The sequence below is a fragment of the Zygotorulaspora mrakii genome, chromosome 2 (genome assembly GCF_013402915.1).
Source record: "Zygotorulaspora mrakii chromosome 2, complete sequence".
In the NCBI taxonomy this organism is placed as follows: domain Eukaryota; kingdom Fungi; phylum Ascomycota; class Saccharomycetes; order Saccharomycetales; family Saccharomycetaceae; genus Zygotorulaspora; species Zygotorulaspora mrakii.
In genome coordinates this window covers 905,636-924,014 of record NC_050720.1, presented here as the reverse complement: position 1 = coordinate 924,014, position 18,379 = coordinate 905,636, and the positions used below count along the sequence as shown (strand labels likewise).

Below are 18,379 nucleotides of genomic sequence, written 5' to 3'. Positions count from 1 at the left end.
CACCTGTACGCAACTCGTTCTCATAAATCTGAAAGACTCGAATATATATATATGGACCTCATCGCCGTAGTATTTGAGGCGACACGAAGCCATTGAGTATCGAATTGGACAAACAACAATAGTGATGTGGAACAGGCATAGGCTGGCACTAATTTTTGTTGGAGTTTTATTCCATCTCTTCTATTTATGGTCGATTTTCGATATATATTTCGTATCGCCATTGGTTCATGGCATGCAACAGTACCGTAGTACAGAAAGCCCGCCAGCCAAGAGGTTATTTCTCATTGTTGGCGATGGATTACGTGCAGATACTACATTCGACAAGGTAACACACCCGGAAACGGGTGAGACAGATTTTTTGGCACCTTATATCAGATCTTTGGTTCTGAATAATGCTACATATGGAGTATCGCACACTAGGATGCCAACTGAGTCACGCCCAGGCCATATAGCAATGATCGCAGGATTTTACGAAGACGTAAGTGCAGTGACGAAAGGGTGGCAAGAAAATCCTGTCGATTTTGACAGCTTTTTTAATCAGTCAACTCATACTTACGCAATGGGATCGCCAGATATTTTACCAATGTTCAAGACCCGCGATTCTAGTGACAAAATGGACACATGGATGTATGGTCACGAGTATGAAGACTTTACTCAATCCTCCATTGAACTGGATGCATTCGTCTTTAGACATTTCGATCAACTTCTAAAAAATGCTACTCATGATCCAGATCTAAATGAAGAAATAAGACAAGAAGGTAACGTATTCTTCCTTCACTTATTAGGATGTGATACTGCAGGACATTCATACAGACCTTACTCTGCTGAATACTATGATAATGTGAAATACATCGATGATCAAGTTTCAACTTTGGTCTATAAGGTAAACAATTTTTTTAATGATCAAGATAGTGCATTCATTTTTACCGCCGACCACGGCATGAGCGCATTCGGATCTCATGGTGATGGTCATCCAAATAATACCAGAACCCCTCTTGTTGCATGGGGTGCTGGCTTAAACAAACCAGTGCAAAATAAAGTTCCAATTTTTGATAATTACACAGAAACATGGGAACTGGGGGATATCAAACGAAACGACATCAATCAAGCTGATCTCACATCCTTAATGTCCTATTTAATTGGCGTAAACTATCCCGTTAACTCTGTCGGTGAACTACCTTTGAACTACGTTGATGGTGAAGAAAGCCAAAAACTACATGGTCTTTACAATAACGCTAAAAGCGTCCTGGAACAATATTTAGTGAAGGAAAAGGAAGTTATAAATTCTCAGTTTGTTTATAAGGAATATGGGGGATTTGTTGAGAAAAACCATAGCCAATATTTGATTGAAATTGAGAAGTTGTTAAGTAGAATTGCTATGGGTGAAACAGCATTGGAGCCGAAAGCGATTCTGTTAACCGAAGAGCTGATGAAGAATACATTGGATGGATTGCATTATCTGACCACGTATAATTGGAGGTTTATCAGAACAATTGTCACATTAGGATTCATTGGCTGGATAACGTATGCTTTCACAATTTTCTTGAGACTGTTCATACTGAATAAAGCCAATGAGTTCACGGGAACCTCTCTTCTTAACTACGTCACATTTGGAGCCTTAGGAATCATTTTGAACTGGGTATTGTATTATCAAAAATCACCTTTCAATTTCTATATGTATCTGCAGTTCCCATTGTATTTGTGGAGTCGAATCTTCTCAAACCATAAAATTCTAAGTGCTGGTTTCAGAGAATTTTTCAAGGGAATTTCGTTGATTCAAAAGGTTTTGGTGGCAATACTAATTGTCGGAGTCTACGAAAGTATTGTATATGGTTTTTTCCATCGTTGGATATTTGCTGTCATATTTAACCTGCTAGCTTTTTATCCTTTGTACTGTGGAATAAAGTCATTAAAGTCAAACTTGGGCTGGATTTTGACCAGCGCATTTATGTCGACTTTCACGTTGTATGATGCTGTGAAAATTGAGAGCTTAAATCAAATTAGTCTGGCTGTACTCCTAATGCTGATTACATCGCTTTACGGGGTAGTAAAGATCAACAAAACAATTAGCAACTACACCCTCTCGATTCTTCTTACTCAAATCGCACTAGTTCTAGGGATGCTTTTGGTCACGCAAAAATCTGTGATTTCGTTGCAGAACAGACAAGGTCTTCCTAGAGATTGTCAAGTAGGTGCTTGGGCAATTATGGGCATTTCCCTATTCATAATGCCCATGCTACATTACTTGAAGCCCAATAATGATTATAAATTAAGACTTTTAGTCATCTACTTAACATTCGCACCAACCTTCGTCATTTTGACGATATCATTCGAGTCTTTGTTTTATGTCTCGTTCACCAGCTATATTGTCCAATGGATTGAGATCGAGTCCGAGATCAAGCAGACTAAAACACATGAAAATTGGCTTCAATTACTGCGTGTCTCTGTGATCGGATTCTTCCTCTTACAAGTTGCCTTTTTCGGAACCGGTAATGTGGCCTCAATATCTTCATTTTCATTAGATTCTGTGTATCGTCTGCTGCCAATCTTCGATCCATTCCCAATGGGCGCCCTATTAATGCTCAAATTAATTATTCCTTATATTCTTTTATCTACTGGGTTGGGGATTCTGAATCTAAAGTTAAACATCAAGGACTACACTATTTCCTCATTGATCATTTCCACAAATGATATACTATCCCTTAACTTCTTTTTCCTGTTGAAAACTGAAGGTTCATGGCTGGATATCGGTATTACTATTTCCAACTATTGTTTGGCCATCCTTTCTTCCTTATTCATTCTGATATTGGAAGTACTCAGCCATTTGTTGCTGAGAAATGTGACAATTAATGATCCTGTCCTAAGAGCAAAGAAACATGTGTAGAAGGCATATGTAAGTAAATAGAATTATCTAACCAAGAGTTTAGATTGACTCCTTCACATTACGATGAACCTTTAACTTTCTGCGCTGTAATATAACTAGGCAAGATTACTCCTTCTTTGAAGGTATAAGAAGATATTACAAATACAACGTTTGCTTGAACTGTAGATAGCTCACCAAATATCTTGTTTCAACACATTTGCACTCAAGTACTAGTCAGGATCCTCAGCTAAGTATATTGCACCCTCCAGAACAGACCAAAGAGAGTGATAACGAAACAGTTTAGAAACAGGAACTTGGCTCACTTTATATGCAGAAATGTTAAAACTACTCACTCAAACCTTCGTTAAACGCCAAAGGATTACATTCAAAACCAGACCACATGATAACGATTTCTCATGATTCCCTCGATGGCGGCTACCGCATATCGACAAAGAAGTAACTTTCTATGAATGTACAACTGCTGGTGGTGGAAGAGACATATCATGCATTATGTCTAGCGCACTGCGATAATCCTGCGTTACTCAAAGGTATAAGAGATGAGAGATGAGGGATGAGGGATGTTTTGTAATTAAGACGGTGTTCTAATGCTATTAAAAAGCATCTTATTCGCACAATAGTAGGAGTATATCGTCCCATCCACGTAAAATATATCTTGTTACATGTATTGCTTGTAGAAGTTATGAACTCCGATTAGTTTCGCATATGGTCTTCACGGTTTGTTCTAGACTAAGAGTAAAGGCGCGTTGAAAGTGAGATATCCTGATTAAGGTGGTATAGAGCTGGAAGCAAACTTGATAAGCGCATGATGAACAGCCTTCAGTTCTTATAAAAACTTGGATGGCACTTCAATTTGATTGTGACCTCCGATAGTCTCGATACGCAGACAGGTTTGGTAATTACATATATTTGCTATATCTTCATTGTAGAGTATAAAGAAAAAGATTTCTGGAAAATGACTGGGCAGGAGGAGACTGCCTCTCTGATATCATCGAGCCGCTTGGATTACCAAACTACTGATCATGTAAACGGTGCAAGGGAAGTTCTAGATGAGGGACTGGAGTTTGTAGCTGAACAAGCAAGTGTTGCCGTATTTGAAAATGCAATGGCAAATGATCAGTCCGAAGAAGAAGATGATACCGTCGAGGTGGGGTGGACAAGGGCTATGCGTACAAGGCACCAGGATCTAAGCTTCTATCAAAGGCCAAGTATGTTAGTTTTGTGTACCTTGCTAGTGTTGCTCTGTGTGACAGAGTCACTATGTTTTACGCCGGCGATTGCTTTGACTATGAAGAAGATCTGCGATGGGTTGTTGGAAGTCAATGATGCGGCTGCAGATCTAGCTAAACGTGAATGTGATCCAAAAAAGGTTCAAGCTATAATGTCAGGGATAACATCTCTTTTGTCGATAAGCACTGGCTTAATAGGCACCTTCATGTCCGCAAAATGGGGGGAACTATCCGACAGGATCGGTAGAGTCCGCGTATTCGGATATATAGCATTCATTAAAATATTCGGCAATGCGATACAATTATATGCGTTATCGCCAGCTGTGAGGTATCATAAGTGGGGGATAATCCTTGGACTATCGATCTCGCCGTTTAGCGGAGGAATCCTAGCTGCCGTGGCAATTGGAAATAGCTATGTGGCGGATATTATGGAGTCCGAACACAGAGCACTGTCCATGAGTATTATGATGAGCGCAATATATGCGTCCATAGGTTTAGGGCCAATGTTGAGTGGGATTTTGATCAACATGTTCAATGGTAACAATGCAGCACCTATTTACTTTTCCCTGCTAACCGGTTCTTTATCGGCAATATTATGTTTGACTGCGATACACGAGCCACGCCACGAAGACGCTTTAAAACTCTCACACACTCATTTCATGGAGAGGAAGGACAGTCTCTCCAGTTCGAAACCAAACGTCAAAGTAGCTGCAACCTTATTTTCTAGAACAAGAGAGTACTTAAGATTCTGTTCTCTACAGGCGATTGATGTGTTGTCACCCGTGAAAATATTATGGCTGAAACCCACTGCCAGCGGCTCACTCATCCCACGTTACACAGTGGTACTCCTTTTGATAATCGACGTCCTCTTCCTATGTATGACGTCCGCCTCAATGTCGACAATTGTTTTGTATGCAACTTACAAATTCGATTGGCGAGCAGTGAAGCTCGGTTACTTCATCTCAATCTCGGGACTCGGCAAAGCTGCCGTGCTGATGTTGCTCTCTCCAGCTATGCTGTATGCGTTGAAGAAACACTACAGGTCGCTTAACAACTCCATTGACCAAATCGACGTGTTTTGTATCAGGCTGTCGATGGTACTTCTGACGCTCAGCACACTAATTGTGCTGCTCGATAACGAAAACGAAAGCTCACTATTCGTGCTAGCGGTGTTGCATGCATTAAGTGCCTTTTGCTCACCCACTTTACAATCATCAATCATAAAGTACTGTTCCAAGAAGTTCACAGGCCAGTGCTTCGGTGGTATGGCACTGATCCGCTCGGCCGTGATGCTTGCCCTGCCTCCCGTGTTCCTGATGATATACGGTTCCACAGTCTCTTTCAGACCGGAAATTTTCCTCTACGTCATCTCAGCCTGCGGCGTGCTAGCTATCGCTCTGACATTTTTTCTACGAATCGTCGAGGATAACAACGTACTAAGAAGACCTTCCGAAGTTGCTTTAAATGCACCCGGAAGGCAAGACGTATCGCAAGTGGCATCTCGAAGAGCTTCTACCGCTCAGTCACTACGACAAAATAGATAGCCTTACGTTGTGTAGACTCTATCTCGATCCAGCACATGCAAACAGCATTCGCTGGAACATCAAGTATTTTTTTTCCACTTCATACCTTCGAAAAAGAAATGTCATGTATCATGTACGTCTGTTTTAAGATCTACATGAGCTCTTGCCTTGCAAAAGTGCCTTCCTACAATGGTTGCATTACCGATGTAGTCTGGGTTTTGGTATGTTCAAACTCACCGCCGCGTTCTTTGTTGTCGACACATGCAGTCAAAGGAGCGTTTAGATTGATTAGGAAACTCGGCTTTAGAGTTGTGGTGATAAAGGAGAAAAGAAATCGTCAGAGAATTTGGACGTGATAATTCAACCGTGATATCTAGGATACCAGGTGGATTAGAAGAAAAGAAACATACGTGCACTCTTGAGTACTGTTTCTAATTACTTGGTGTAGTACAGCAATTTTCTTGCGAACAGATTTTTCAAGTTATCTGGACTGGGCAAAAATTGAGGGAGAAGGAGTGATTGATTCGGGTCGGGAAAGTGCTCACTCAAGTTAAAGCAAATTGACAAATTTGAATTCGTTTGCAATGTATGTGGATCCCCAGAAGAATAATACGATCAGAAAACTCAGTCTTCCTGGGATGATTAAGAAAGAATTCAGTCAAGAGGATAAACATGGGGGATTCGGAAGCCGTGGACAAGGATCGGAAGAGGAACACAGACAAGGACATGGACAGGGACAGGAACAAGGGCAAGAGCAACAGGACGCAGGTGGCAAGGAGGTTGCTCATCTAACGATGCAAGAACTCAACGAACATGTACGGGAGTCGGAACGAAATAGATTGGCTCACCAGCAGCAACAGAGGGAACTACAAGAGGAGCATGGAAGCGAAGCAGATGAAGAGACAGAGAGAAAGAGGAACTTTATACTGCGTGGTAGAAATACGTCTGGGAAATATTGTTTGAACGATTTTCAAATTTTAAGGACTTTGGGTACAGGTTCATTTGGCAGAGTACACTTAGTTCGTTCGAATCACAACGGCAGATTCTATGCATTGAAAGTTCTGAAAAAACAAACAATCGTGAAACTGAAACAAGTCGAACATACGAACGACGAGCGCACGATGCTGTCCATTGTGTCTCATCCTTTTTTAATTAGAATGTGGGGTACATTCCAAGATGCTGAGCAGGTTTTCATGGTAATGGATTATATCGAAGGTGGTGAGTTATTTTCCTTGCTACGTAAGTCGCAGAGGTTTCCCAACCCAGTAGCGAAGTTTTATGCTGCTGAAGTTTGCCTGGCGTTGGAGTACCTTCATGCGAACGAGATTATTTACAGGGATTTAAAGCCGGAAAATATTTTGCTGGATAGAAACGGCCATGTAAAGATAACAGATTTCGGTTTTGCTAAATATGTACCAGATGTGACGTATACTCTTTGTGGTACACCCGATTATATTGCTCCGGAAGTGATAAGTACCAAACCGTACAACAAATCTGTCGACTGGTGGAGTTTTGGAATATATATATATGAAATGTTAGCTGGTTATACACCGTTTTATGATGCGAACGCAATGAAAACTTATGAAAATATTCTAAATGCCGAGTTAAAATTTCCCTCATTTTTTCACCCAGATGCTCAAGATCTACTTTCGAAATTAATCATGAGAGATTTAAGTAAAAGGCTGGGAAATTTACAGAATGGCACCGCAGACGTCAAGAACCATCCGTGGTTCAGTGAAGTTGTTTGGGAAAAGCTGCTATGCAGAAATATAGAGACACCTTACGAACCACCAATCCAACAGGGTCAAGGTGATACTTCACAATTCGATAGATATCCTGAAGAAGAGATAAATTACGGTGTTCAAGGTCCAGACCCTTATGCTGATCTGTTCAGAGACTTTTGATCGGATAGACACAGCAATAGAACTTTCTTAGAGCACAGTTCCCTAAACTCGACCAATAGGACTGATAGACCATAATGCAGACCAGGATGTATTTAAACTATTTAAAAACAAGGTAGACGATTTTAGCAGTACTGACCAGGATTTACTTTTATACTACTAACGTAATAAATGATACATAATTCTTTCCATATCAATTTCAAAAAAGCTTGCACGCTTTAACAAAAGCTCATCTAAATCGTTTATAAGATACAGTGGTAGAGTGTCCACTGAACCGATTTCTCGCTCTATATCTCAACTTTGAAGCATGTCTAGCGTTAAAAAACAATTGGAATTTTTGAATAAGATTAGCTATAACACTAAAAAGGCTCAGATTTTCGTTAATTCTGAGAAAGTAACTGGACTCAAATTGTTATTCCAATGGCAAAACCATGACGGGCACATGGGTGCACGTAAATTTTGGCATGAATATTTGCCTACCTTACAGTATTACAATCCAGCTCTAAAAATTGATTTATTGAGATTAAAGAACGACAAGAGAGACGTCGAGGTCCCATGCAAGATTGAGATTCTAGGTAGAGAATCTAAGATTTTGGATACTATAAACATGCAATACAAGAAGGACAATGAGATAATGGATGACCTTTTATTGAAACTTGATCATGAAGTAGTACCACAGGATCAGTTGGTGAAGGTATGACTTTCGGCTTCTAGAAGCTCCTCCATGTACATATAGTAAAATGAGATAATGTAAATACCATTGTTTATCACAAAAAAAGGCAATTGATCATAGGTATCGATAGCCTTGATAATTTAATATACACTGACGACTATTGAGAAAACGTGATATCCACGCGACCATTATCAAGCATACTTTTTTGCCTTTTGACCGATATCTGTTAATTCTCATGAAATATATAAAGATGCGGATGCTATCAATTAGTCAGGGTAGAATTGACAGAGTAGTTCATAAGATTGGTGATTTGGTATGCCTAGGCGAGAATAACAACAACTGTATGGAAGAGCTATTATTATATTGTCTAAGCAGATCAAATGAAGTTGAAGCAGGCCAAAAATCTGCCTGAAGCAGTTTTACATCGTCATTGGTTGGTTTTTAAGCAGTTCTTAAAGGTAAATCATCGGGATTTGATTCGCACATATCTGTTTGTTCCTCTTGGGGTGATCATCATCATGTGCCTCCTATATGGAGTCGATAGACTGATCCGAAATTGCATAAAAGTGACGTTCCCAGCAAGTGTGGCAGTTATGCTAATCAATTTTGCATTCATGTGTTGCTTGTCAGCATTGAAAAAACCATATAATAACTTTTACATTAGCATTATAGATGTTCCATTAAGTTGGGCGTTGAGATGGATGAATCTTTTTTTCACGCCTGCCTTTGTGACTTTGCCTTTGAGTCCATGGATCTCATATAAGGAAGCATTATTAATAGTTGCTGTTTTCATATTTGGATATTTGATTGCATTCGTTTTGCTGGCCTATATTACAATCCTAGGTCAAAAATTAATTGGACTTAGGGGGCTGAAGTCAATCTTCATTAGACAAGAAGAATTACAGAATGGTGTTACTGAGGGATCCAGATTTACGCCGATGCCACTTAAACATAGGAAAAATGGCAGTGTTTCAAGCTCAAGTAGCAAAAACGAAGAGAATAATAATATCAAAAATGCTAGCGACGGATCGGACGTGAGTGATATTCATTATCAGTATGCAGATGAATATTATGACCACCACAACAATAATGAGCAAGAAGCTAACAATAATTTCAATGATCCGTTGATTAGTCTGGCAAGCAATTCTGGATTGTTTTTATCAAGATTAAATTCCCGAGCTACCCAGGGAAATACATCCTTGTTGGCCTGCGATTCTCATAATTTAGATAGTAGAGCGCATGTGGCTGATGAAAATAGTGGTGCGCACCAAATGGATAGCGTCTACATGCTATATCAAACACCAAGTGGTAATTCAGCAGGGCAGTCAAGCGATACTCACAGCTCGCGTGAAGGAATTAATAATAGGTCCAATATCTTATCAAAAATAATACCTGCAGTACATAGGTCTTCTGTGAATAGTACTGATACATCAGATGTACCATCTGAAGCTCTTGAAAGCCGAGCAATTTGTCAACGCGCCATTACTAAACAGTTCTCGAGAGAGTTCGATCATTATTTTTCCATCAGTATGTGGGAAAACCATTCGCACCATGTTATTTTCTCTGTAGGTCTATTTGCTACGATTTTCACCTACTATTTCCAATGGTACATTGCTCCCTATCAATTGTTTACCGCAATCGTGATGTTTATGATTGTTGTTGATAGCCCATTCATTGTAAACCGTCCTAGGTTAAAAAAATTTGCCCATCCGGTGATTTGCTCCGTGGCTTTAACTTGGATAGTAATGCTCATTTCAGTCATGATAAAGCACAGAGAAGTTTCGTTTTTCATAAGCGAGCTGAGGCAATACAAGACAGGCAGGACTTATCTTTTTCTGTTCGACGATCAAAGATTTGGACATCATCAATGGCCAGGTGCTGGCGACATATTTTCAAGCTGCATGGATGTTTCCATAGTTGCTCTATCTCTTCCAATGTACACATACAGAAAGGATTTACAGAAACATTTCTTCGCTATGGTTCCACCAATATTATTGTTCACTGCGGCATGTCTTTTGCTGTATCCCCTTATTTGCTATCACATAGGCATATCACCAACGCGAGCTATTGGCCTCTCTGGAAGAAGCATAACTTTGGCACTTGGTACACCAATGATTGCAAATTTGGGTGGTGATCAAACTGTTATGGCTGTTGCCACTGTTATGAGTGGAGTAGTTGGTGCTTTGACCGGGGGCCCCATGTTGGATTTTATCAGGGTTCCAGAAGAAGATTATGTAACAAGAGGTCTTACGTTAGGTTGCAATTGTGGTGCTATAGCAACTGCTTATTTGCTGGGAGTTGACAGAAGAGCCGCAGCGATAAGTTCACTTTCCTTTGTATTTTATGGTGCACTTCTGGTCATTTTAAGCGCAATAGGACCAGTCAAAAGTTTTGTACACATGCTTGTTGGATTATAACTTAATCTGAATTCGATGGATAAATCCATATGACGCATACTATATAAATATATTCTTAATAGTATTAATCTGGATATGTTTTGGTTGTGAAGAGACAGCGTTTTACAGCACCAAACCCTTAACAGGGAAAAGTGTATTGAGTCGTAAGATCTGCTATACATAAATAGCATCTTTTCATTACTGATTACATTTTCTCTTGCGTTGTCGGTGTTTCTAGGAGTGTTGTATTTCGTTTCGCCTTTTTTTTATGAAGGGATAAATGCGTGGATGTGAAGAATGGAAATCAGCTTTTATTCATCTCTTGACATCTTAACAGAAGAGCGTGGAAAAGAACTAGAAAAAGGCCCTAGGCTTTTCTAAAATTATAATTGTACTCAAACCAGTACTTGAATCGGTAATACTTTGTTTCTTTGCCATTCTATACTTTTTGTTAAGCATTGAACCTTGGTTCTACTGTTGATCGGGATATTGACGTCATTAGGTAGTGTGCACAAATATGGGTGGTCGTGATGAGAAATCCTCTGTGAGAAGGAACAGATCACTCTCAGAATCGATCAAGGGATTGTTCAAGCCGGTAGGCATAGGAATCGGTGGTAGCAATGGAGAAGCAAATAATAATGCAAATGGCCCAAGCAACGGAAACAAGCAAAACAGCGCCCAAGAAAACACGAAAGCACAGCAACCTGCACGTCCTTCAGAGATGCCACAGTTGGGCACCAAGAAGAATAGCGGCCGACTGGGAAATATAGCAACAAATAAAGAAGCTGAATTAAGCAGCTCTCGCGGTGCCCCTATACAAGCTCCTGCATCACCTCTTCAAAGTCCAGTTCTTCAAAGGCCTCACCATGGCTTACCAAATGTATCAAAGCTTTCCATTACACCGTTGTCGCCGCCGGGATCCGATCGGGATTCTATAGCTAGTGAAGAATCGCACCCCCGGTCTAAGAAAGGATCATCGGGTGATGAAGGAGAGATGCCTGATCAAAGAAAGGATCCAAGAAATAATCAAAAAATGCAAGAAAATAAACTACATACACCGCAGATGAGTTCTGAAAGCCAAGAGTCTGGAACTTTGATAGATTCAATTTTAGAGAATGATGAAAGTGATGAACACATTCATTCGAAGGAACATAGTAAAGATCAAGCACAATCTGGTCCTTATGTCAATGGCAGACGAAGCCGCGCCAACAGCCATGTGGGAAGATCAGGTTCTTTGAAAAGAAATGATTCCTTATCCTCAAATAACGTGCAGGGGAATAAGGACTATTTGAGAGCAAGAAATCGGGCTGATACATTTAGTGCATCAAGCTTGCCTAAATTTTCTGAGATTGAGTCAAAATGTGTTTTACAGGTGGAAAATTTCAAAGTGTACGAAAATGGTTTCCACGAGCATAACTTAAAAGTCTCATCGTTGGTCACAGATGGAAATGATAACTTATCAAGTAGCGATATTGCCAAGCAAAAGTCATCATTTTCTCTCTCTGGGATGTTCAAACATCACAAGGAGGACAGCAAACAGTTAGAAAACGCACTTTCTTTGATACCCGCTAGCAGGCTTTCTCTTTACCAAAGGATAGATAGATCGAGAAGTCAAGCGGTCGAGGATGAACAAAATGGAATAGTTGGAATAATGGAGAATGGTTTCCAAGCCGATGATGAACAGGATGAATCAAAACCCAAGGACAAGGCAACGCCACGGATAGTAAACACAAATGCTGCGGTTGGTTCTGAGGAATTAAAACTGATAAATACACTGTCAGAAAAAATACACAGTGCACTGAATGGCGAATCTCTCAAGATTGAAGGCCAAAAAAAGGATATCCCCAAGTTCTATGAACAATATGGTAAACCTGTCGGACTAATAGGTCATGGTGCCTATGGTGTAGTGAAAGTGTGTAGTAGACCAAAAACACCGAAAGATATTGCCCCATTCGCGACCTACTCCAGTGGTAAGAAGCTTTTTTTTGCCGTCAAAGAGTTAAGACCTAAGGCCAATGATCAAATAGATCGATTTAGCACAAGAATAACATCTGAATTTATAATTGGACACTCACTTAGCCATTGTCATAAAAAAGGCACAAAGGTTTCTCCCAATATACTTACCATATTCGATCTGATGGAAACGAATGATGCATTTGTAGAAGTAATGGAGTTTTGCCCTTCAGGCGATCTTTACAGTATACTCACGCGAAAATCCAAGAATGGGACAGCTTTGCACCCTCTAGAAGCTGATTGTTTCATGAAACAACTCTTGCATGGTGTTCAATATATGCATAATCATGGTGTCGCTCATTGTGATTTAAAACCAGAAAACATCTTGTTTTACCCAAATGGTCTATTAAAGATTTGTGATTTTGGTACAAGTTGTGTTTTCCAGACTGCATGGGAAAAGCATGTTCATTTTCAAACAGGAACAATGGGTTCTGAACCTTACGTTGCACCGGAGGAGTTTATTACCGATAATGAATACGACCCCCGACTCACAGATTGCTGGAGCTGTGGTATCGTTTACTGTACGATGGTACTTGACCATTATTTATGGAAGATTGCACTGCGTGACGAGGATGTTCTGTATGATTCGTTCTATGAGGAAATGAAAGAGCACAAACAATTTTACGTTTTCGAAGAAATGAGGCATGTCAACAACGAAATTAGCCGTTTGAGAAGAGCGGCACTGTATTCAATTCTCCAAATCGACCCAAAGAGAAGAATAACCATCGATAGTTTGCTACAGTCACCTTGGATGAAGCACACAAGGTGCTGTGTATTCTACTAATCAACTCTAATAATAAAATCAGCCACTTGGATATTTATTTCTAGGATATATTATTTATGTACAGGAAATAGGATGTAAACCGAAACGAAGCGTTTACACTACCCTACTTGCAAGAGAACAAATTTTATTGAAGCCCTTTTCCCTCAGTTCTCTGCCGACGCATCCGTCATTTGCCATGATTCTGGTCCCAAGTGGCTCACCAGTATTCTTGTTTACCAGGACACAAGCATTGTCTCCAAAACTCACTATCGAACCATCTCCCCGAGACATATTTTTTTGTTTCGTGCGAACCACAATCCCATGAACAATGTCCCCCTTTTTCACTCTGTTGGTGTTCGAAGTTCCGGTTATATTTTGGTTCAATGGCTTCGCTTTCTGCACTACACATATTATTCTATCACCGATCCTCGCTGGTGATTTTGGAGAGCCCTTCTTTAAAACTTTGATACACTCAGCCATCTGGGCTCCCGAGTTGTCGATAACCTTTAACATAGATTTCAAGTAAATCATCTCTCTGCCTTCTTGAATTTTCAACAACTATTTGGCTGAGCCTCAGATGTGCTACCTTGGACCCTTGCTATGCCTCTTTTGTGATCTTACCATACCATTTTCGATATTCCTGAGAGTTCATAATCGTGTTTTATTTTTTTCACGCCTCTCCCGTGCAGAAAATACAGGACGTGGGCGACGGCGCAGTATCTTGACGTAACATACGTATGCACTCAACTGCCAAGCAGCAAGACTCAGAGATACTACACAGCAGCCCGAATACCCCGAATCTCATGCTTTCTTTAAGTTGAAGCACGTATCAATGCCAAGCAATTGGTATATATACACTTAGCTTTGACAGTAGTATTAGTTTTGATATCCATGGAGACAAAAAAAATTACCAAGAGAGTATCCACATAGTGCATGCTTTTCAGACTAACCGTACTCATTGCGATAATTTCCATAACAGCCGCTCGAGCAGGCGGTTCGCATCCAAATGCTCCAGCACCCCATCCAGCGCCTAAGCCAGCACCTAAGCCAGCACCTAAGCCAGCACCGGATGAACAACCCGATTCAGAACCAGAGGGGGGTTCCAACCCGAAACCGCCAGCAGTTAGAACAGCTCCACACACCGCTGACGATGAAAATGATACCGCCCAGAGAGCCACTCAATAGCGGACTGCCACTGATACAATGGATACCCAGACTCAGACCGCTCAACGTACTGTGATGACTAGCGACCTTGATCTAAGTGTTTCGGGAAGGTTTACGTCTCCTTCCAGCGTGGATGGTGCAAGTGAGGTGAGGAGAGTTATCACCACAACCATCAATGGCCAAGCCACGCAGTACACCTCCCGTTACTTTGTTGGAGGTTACGCTGGTCGCCATTCGTCGACTAGATCCAGTAACGGTACGAGGTCTCGAGGTAAAGCAGCAGCGCATTTTCGCGGTGGTAACCGCTCACTTGGTAGCTGGAGTGTCGCTGCAATTGCTGCCATACTTTTGTAGTATATCTACCTTAATTCCAGAACTCTGCATACTATTTACTGTAATCAATATTGCTATGTAATCTAGCCGCCATTAATCTTGTTTTGTATTGTCCGTTTTGAATGATGACTTTTTGAACCAAAATTTCGCATAAATGCGATAGAAAAAGAATGACAGTTCTCATGTATGGTAAAGGTAGGTAGACGACTACAGAGGTGAAGGAGTTAATCCTGTTGAAATGGTACTTTGGCATAAGAATAGACACGTATTTGAGAGTGATTTTGCCACGGTATCACTTGCATTTTTCAATAGGTATCCAAACCCGTATTCTAATCATGTTCTGTCAATAGATACATTGTCAAGGGATCTTGGCGATGATGGGAAATTACGCACCACAAGGTTAATCAAGAAATCCGGTAAGTTACCACGATGGGTCAAACCATTTCTGTCAGCAGTTTCAGATTCTTGGATAATTGAAATTTCAATAGTTGATCCGGAGACGATGCATATGCAAACGTATACAAAAAATTTAGATCATACAAAGATCATTCAAGTTGAAGAGTATACCACATATATGGCAGATAAACAATTAGGTAATACTATAGTTAAAAGTGACGTTAAATTTTCGAGCGGGTTTCAAATGGGGGTTAAAAATAAAATTGAACATTGGTCCAGGTCAAAGTTCGACGAAAATATAAAGATGAGCAGATTAGGAATGACGTTTGTTATGAAACAATTGGAGGAACGTGGAGAAAAGGGTAGGTTATTTATTTGATTTTGTTTTCTATTTTTTATTGATTTTAATTCTTGTACATAGAGAGACACCAACCTGAATTTATTTTTATATGATGTTTATGCGAAACTTATATCCCAACCCATATCATCGACGATGTCGTACCAATCCTTGTTTTTTAATTCGTACCAGTTATCTTCTGCACCTGTACCAGTACTTGTACTTGAGATACTGCTGCGATTACTGATGGACTCATTATCGCTGTTTTGCTTCCAGACCTTTCTCATTATTGTTCTTGCACGTTGAAAGTTATAGCACTTGTATCTTTTCATCATATCATCGAACATCGATTCTACTAATGATTTTTGCTCTTCGGAGACAGCATTTATGCCACATATAAAAAGTGGGAAACAAAGCGAACCTTCTAGTTTGGTACCGAGAATGAGTGTAAGTTTTTGTGAGAGTATCTTCCAGAGATATTGAATTTCGATCGAGTCCTTTGAATATTTGAGACAAATGGTTTTCAAATGGATTAATGCAGCAGTCTGCATCAATTGGAAAAGTTCGATACTGAGTTGATAATCATTCGAGAACTCTTCATAAAATTTCATTTCCATTACATTTGGAACTAAATGGTATAATTTCGATTGGATATCCATTGCTGTTTTCATGTACTTATCAAATTTAGGATGATCTTTGTTGAACTGCTCACAATCAGACTTCATCTTTCTTGTCAAATTTGTAATGTCACCAATAAGTAAAAGTATTGGTCTATTGATACCATTCAAAGGATCTAACTGTAAGTTTGAATCATCTAAGCTTCTCAGGTCATGCGACGATTGATTATCTAATATCCTTTGATATTGATTCATTGGGAAAAATGTTTGTCGCGAGCACATAATGTCATGATACATAAAATTTGCAATCAACCAATATCGTGTTGTTGAGTCCAGATTGGTGTGTTTATTCGAGAACAAAATTTCCGAAATATCTTTACCACAGTTTTTCTCAATAAGTTCCGCACCATGTTTCAGTAGAACTTTCCACTTATTGACATCCCCCTGACATATTTCCGCACCACACAAGATGAGCACTTGGGCAAGCGACCAGAGAAAATTTGACTCGCTGTATTCAGACTTCAATCTGGTCAAAGAATTCAAAGTGTATTCGTTTGCTATGGTGAGGTAATTCTCATCCTTTGACTGAACATCGTGATTCGACTCCGTGATCGATAAGTGATGAGCTGACCAGGCCATAAGTCCATACAGAATCCCTTTGTGCTGGTGGGCCATTGGCAAAAAAACTTGAAGATAGTAGTTCTGTTTCGTTGGAGCGATGGAGATGATCTTGGCCAAATGGTCTCTATAGTAATTGTATAAATGCATACCAACGCCGTCTAGCTCCAAGCATATGGGATCCGTGAGTGGCTGAGAGTATCTAGGAGACAGTGAAAGACTGAACTCATCGTCGAGGTCCAAATGCAGCTGTTCTGCTCCTATGTGTATAAGCTGGGCGCCGTTGAGAATTTCATGTTCTTCCTCGTGCTCGTGCTCATGCTCGTTTTCTTCCTCGTTTTCCTCCTCGTTTTCTTCCTCATGCGCTTCCTCTCGCTGCTCCTCCTCCTGCTCCCCCAGCTCTGCCTCCAGCCCCAGCTCCTGCTCACACTCCTGCACTTCATCAAAACGCCTGTGGCCCTTTTTGCTGAACTTGTGGTCGAACAGCTCCCTTTCAATGAGCTCCTTGTAGTGCTGCAACGTCCTCCTATCTGTGCTCTTCGGCAGATACATGCAGGAGAATCCTAACCGTCTACAATCCGCGCAGATGGGTTTGTGTTCGGAGCATCTTTTTTTCCGTACTTTACATGTGATACAACCTGTCCTCGAGTGTTTCCTCGATTTTGCTCTGTTCAACGCATCGAACTCTTCATTCATCATCGCAGGTCGCAATTATTATAGCGGGAGCCCACTCTCCGCCTTCCTCTGCAATTAAACAAATTGCTGACTTTCCACTGCCTCTGTCTTCTAAACCGAAAATCAGCTATCTTTACTGACCTACCAGCGTTCACAATCTATGTACGGGTGCGTCTCACCGAAAAGCCATGCCCTTACCCGGCCACGCGATATGCACATTCGCAATCACCTGCACATAGCGGAATGTCCGGGGCACCGCACCGGCACCGGCACCGGCACCGGCTCCTCGCTGGATCGATGGACCCAGTGTCCGGTGTCCGGCGAATTGCTCCCTCGCCGTGGTCCTTGCCGCGGTTCAAATCACCATTTTGGACATCTCACGACGCGAAATGCCTGACGCCAAAACTGCGCTATATCGTGCCGCGTGACGCACAATCTTGAGAACATTACAGAACATCTCTTCCGCTCCTGCCTCTTCGGTGCCCCCGATCGCTTGTCGGCCCGTTACCCTCTTTCCATTTGTCCTCGCACAGTCTTTAGGGCCGTTTCCGGTTTTTCTCACACCAGAACACCCGAATACCCGTTCGGGCAGATACGCATGCCGCGCTGTTCGTTGTTCGTGATTCGCACGCTCGACCGCTTATTGCCCATCGATTGATCAGCAGATGAATTTTCATTGGTCGTTTATGGCCATGTCGTCGACTGGTGATAACCAATTCGCTGCGTCACCGACATTCAACGCTTTGTAGCGCCTTGCCAGGCCGACGGACCAGGGCTGTTGTGGCCCTAGGCAGCGTGGGAGCACGACGATCGCATCTTCTGTGTAACGGTAGGCAGCAAGCGGAGTGCGTTGTGCTAGT

General features: G+C 41.1%; 9 protein-coding genes across 9 annotated transcripts; 7 read left to right on the top strand and 2 right to left on the bottom strand.

The window, feature by feature from the left end:
• Nucleotides 1-124: 124 nt before the first annotated feature.
• MCD4 (mannose-ethanolamine phosphotransferase MCD4) lies at nt 125-2,884 on the top strand (the record flags this gene model as incomplete). The annotated part of the gene is made up of 1 exon (XM_037287261.1): nt 125-2,884. One exon carries the CDS (start codon nt 125-127, stop codon nt 2,882-2,884), a length of 2,760 nt encoding a protein of 919 aa, XP_037143156.1.
• A 952-nt stretch (nt 2,885-3,836) lies between these two features.
• On the top strand, nt 3,837-5,654 carry HG535_0B04690 (uncharacterized protein; the record flags this gene model as incomplete). Its single annotated transcript, XM_037287260.1, has 1 exon — nt 3,837-5,654. One exon carries the CDS (start codon nt 3,837-3,839, stop codon nt 5,652-5,654), a length of 1,818 nt encoding a protein of 605 aa, XP_037143155.1.
• Nucleotides 5,655-6,217: 563 nt separating this feature from the next.
• Nucleotides 6,218-7,537, top strand: HG535_0B04680 (cAMP-dependent protein kinase; the record flags this gene model as incomplete). Its single annotated transcript, XM_037287259.1, has 1 exon — nt 6,218-7,537. One exon carries the CDS (start codon nt 6,218-6,220, stop codon nt 7,535-7,537), a length of 1,320 nt encoding a protein of 439 aa, XP_037143154.1.
• A 304-nt stretch (nt 7,538-7,841) lies between these two features.
• MRP49 (mitochondrial 54S ribosomal protein mL61) lies at nt 7,842-8,234 on the top strand (the record flags this gene model as incomplete). The annotated part of the gene is made up of 1 exon (XM_037287258.1): nt 7,842-8,234. The coding sequence occupies one exon, from the start codon at nt 7,842-7,844 to the stop codon at nt 8,232-8,234; it is 393 nt and encodes a 130-aa protein (XP_037143153.1).
• A 353-nt stretch (nt 8,235-8,587) lies between these two features.
• Nucleotides 8,588-10,624, top strand: HG535_0B04660 (LrgB family protein; the record flags this gene model as incomplete). Its single annotated transcript, XM_037287257.1, has 1 exon — nt 8,588-10,624. One exon carries the CDS (start codon nt 8,588-8,590, stop codon nt 10,622-10,624), a length of 2,037 nt encoding a protein of 678 aa, XP_037143152.1.
• Nucleotides 10,625-11,120: 496 nt separating this feature from the next.
• On the top strand, nt 11,121-13,400 carry HG535_0B04650 (uncharacterized protein; the record flags this gene model as incomplete). Its single annotated transcript, XM_037287256.1, has 1 exon — nt 11,121-13,400. The coding sequence occupies one exon, from the start codon at nt 11,121-11,123 to the stop codon at nt 13,398-13,400; it is 2,280 nt and encodes a 759-aa protein (XP_037143151.1).
• A 93-nt stretch (nt 13,401-13,493) lies between these two features.
• Nucleotides 13,494-13,910, bottom strand: MRPL38 (mitochondrial 54S ribosomal protein uL14m; the record flags this gene model as incomplete). Its single annotated transcript, XM_037287255.1, has 1 exon — nt 13,494-13,910. One exon carries the CDS (start codon nt 13,908-13,910, stop codon nt 13,494-13,496), a length of 417 nt encoding a protein of 138 aa, XP_037143150.1.
• Nucleotides 13,911-15,114: 1,204 nt separating this feature from the next.
• UPS1 (Ups1p) lies at nt 15,115-15,651 on the top strand (the record flags this gene model as incomplete). The annotated part of the gene is made up of 1 exon (XM_037287254.1): nt 15,115-15,651. One exon carries the CDS (start codon nt 15,115-15,117, stop codon nt 15,649-15,651), a length of 537 nt encoding a protein of 178 aa, XP_037143149.1.
• Nucleotides 15,652-15,728: 77 nt separating this feature from the next.
• UGA3 (Uga3p) lies at nt 15,729-17,543 on the bottom strand (the record flags this gene model as incomplete). The annotated part of the gene is made up of 1 exon (XM_037287253.1): nt 15,729-17,543. One exon carries the CDS (start codon nt 17,541-17,543, stop codon nt 15,729-15,731), a length of 1,815 nt encoding a protein of 604 aa, XP_037143148.1.
• Nucleotides 17,544-18,379: the final 836 nt, after the last annotated feature.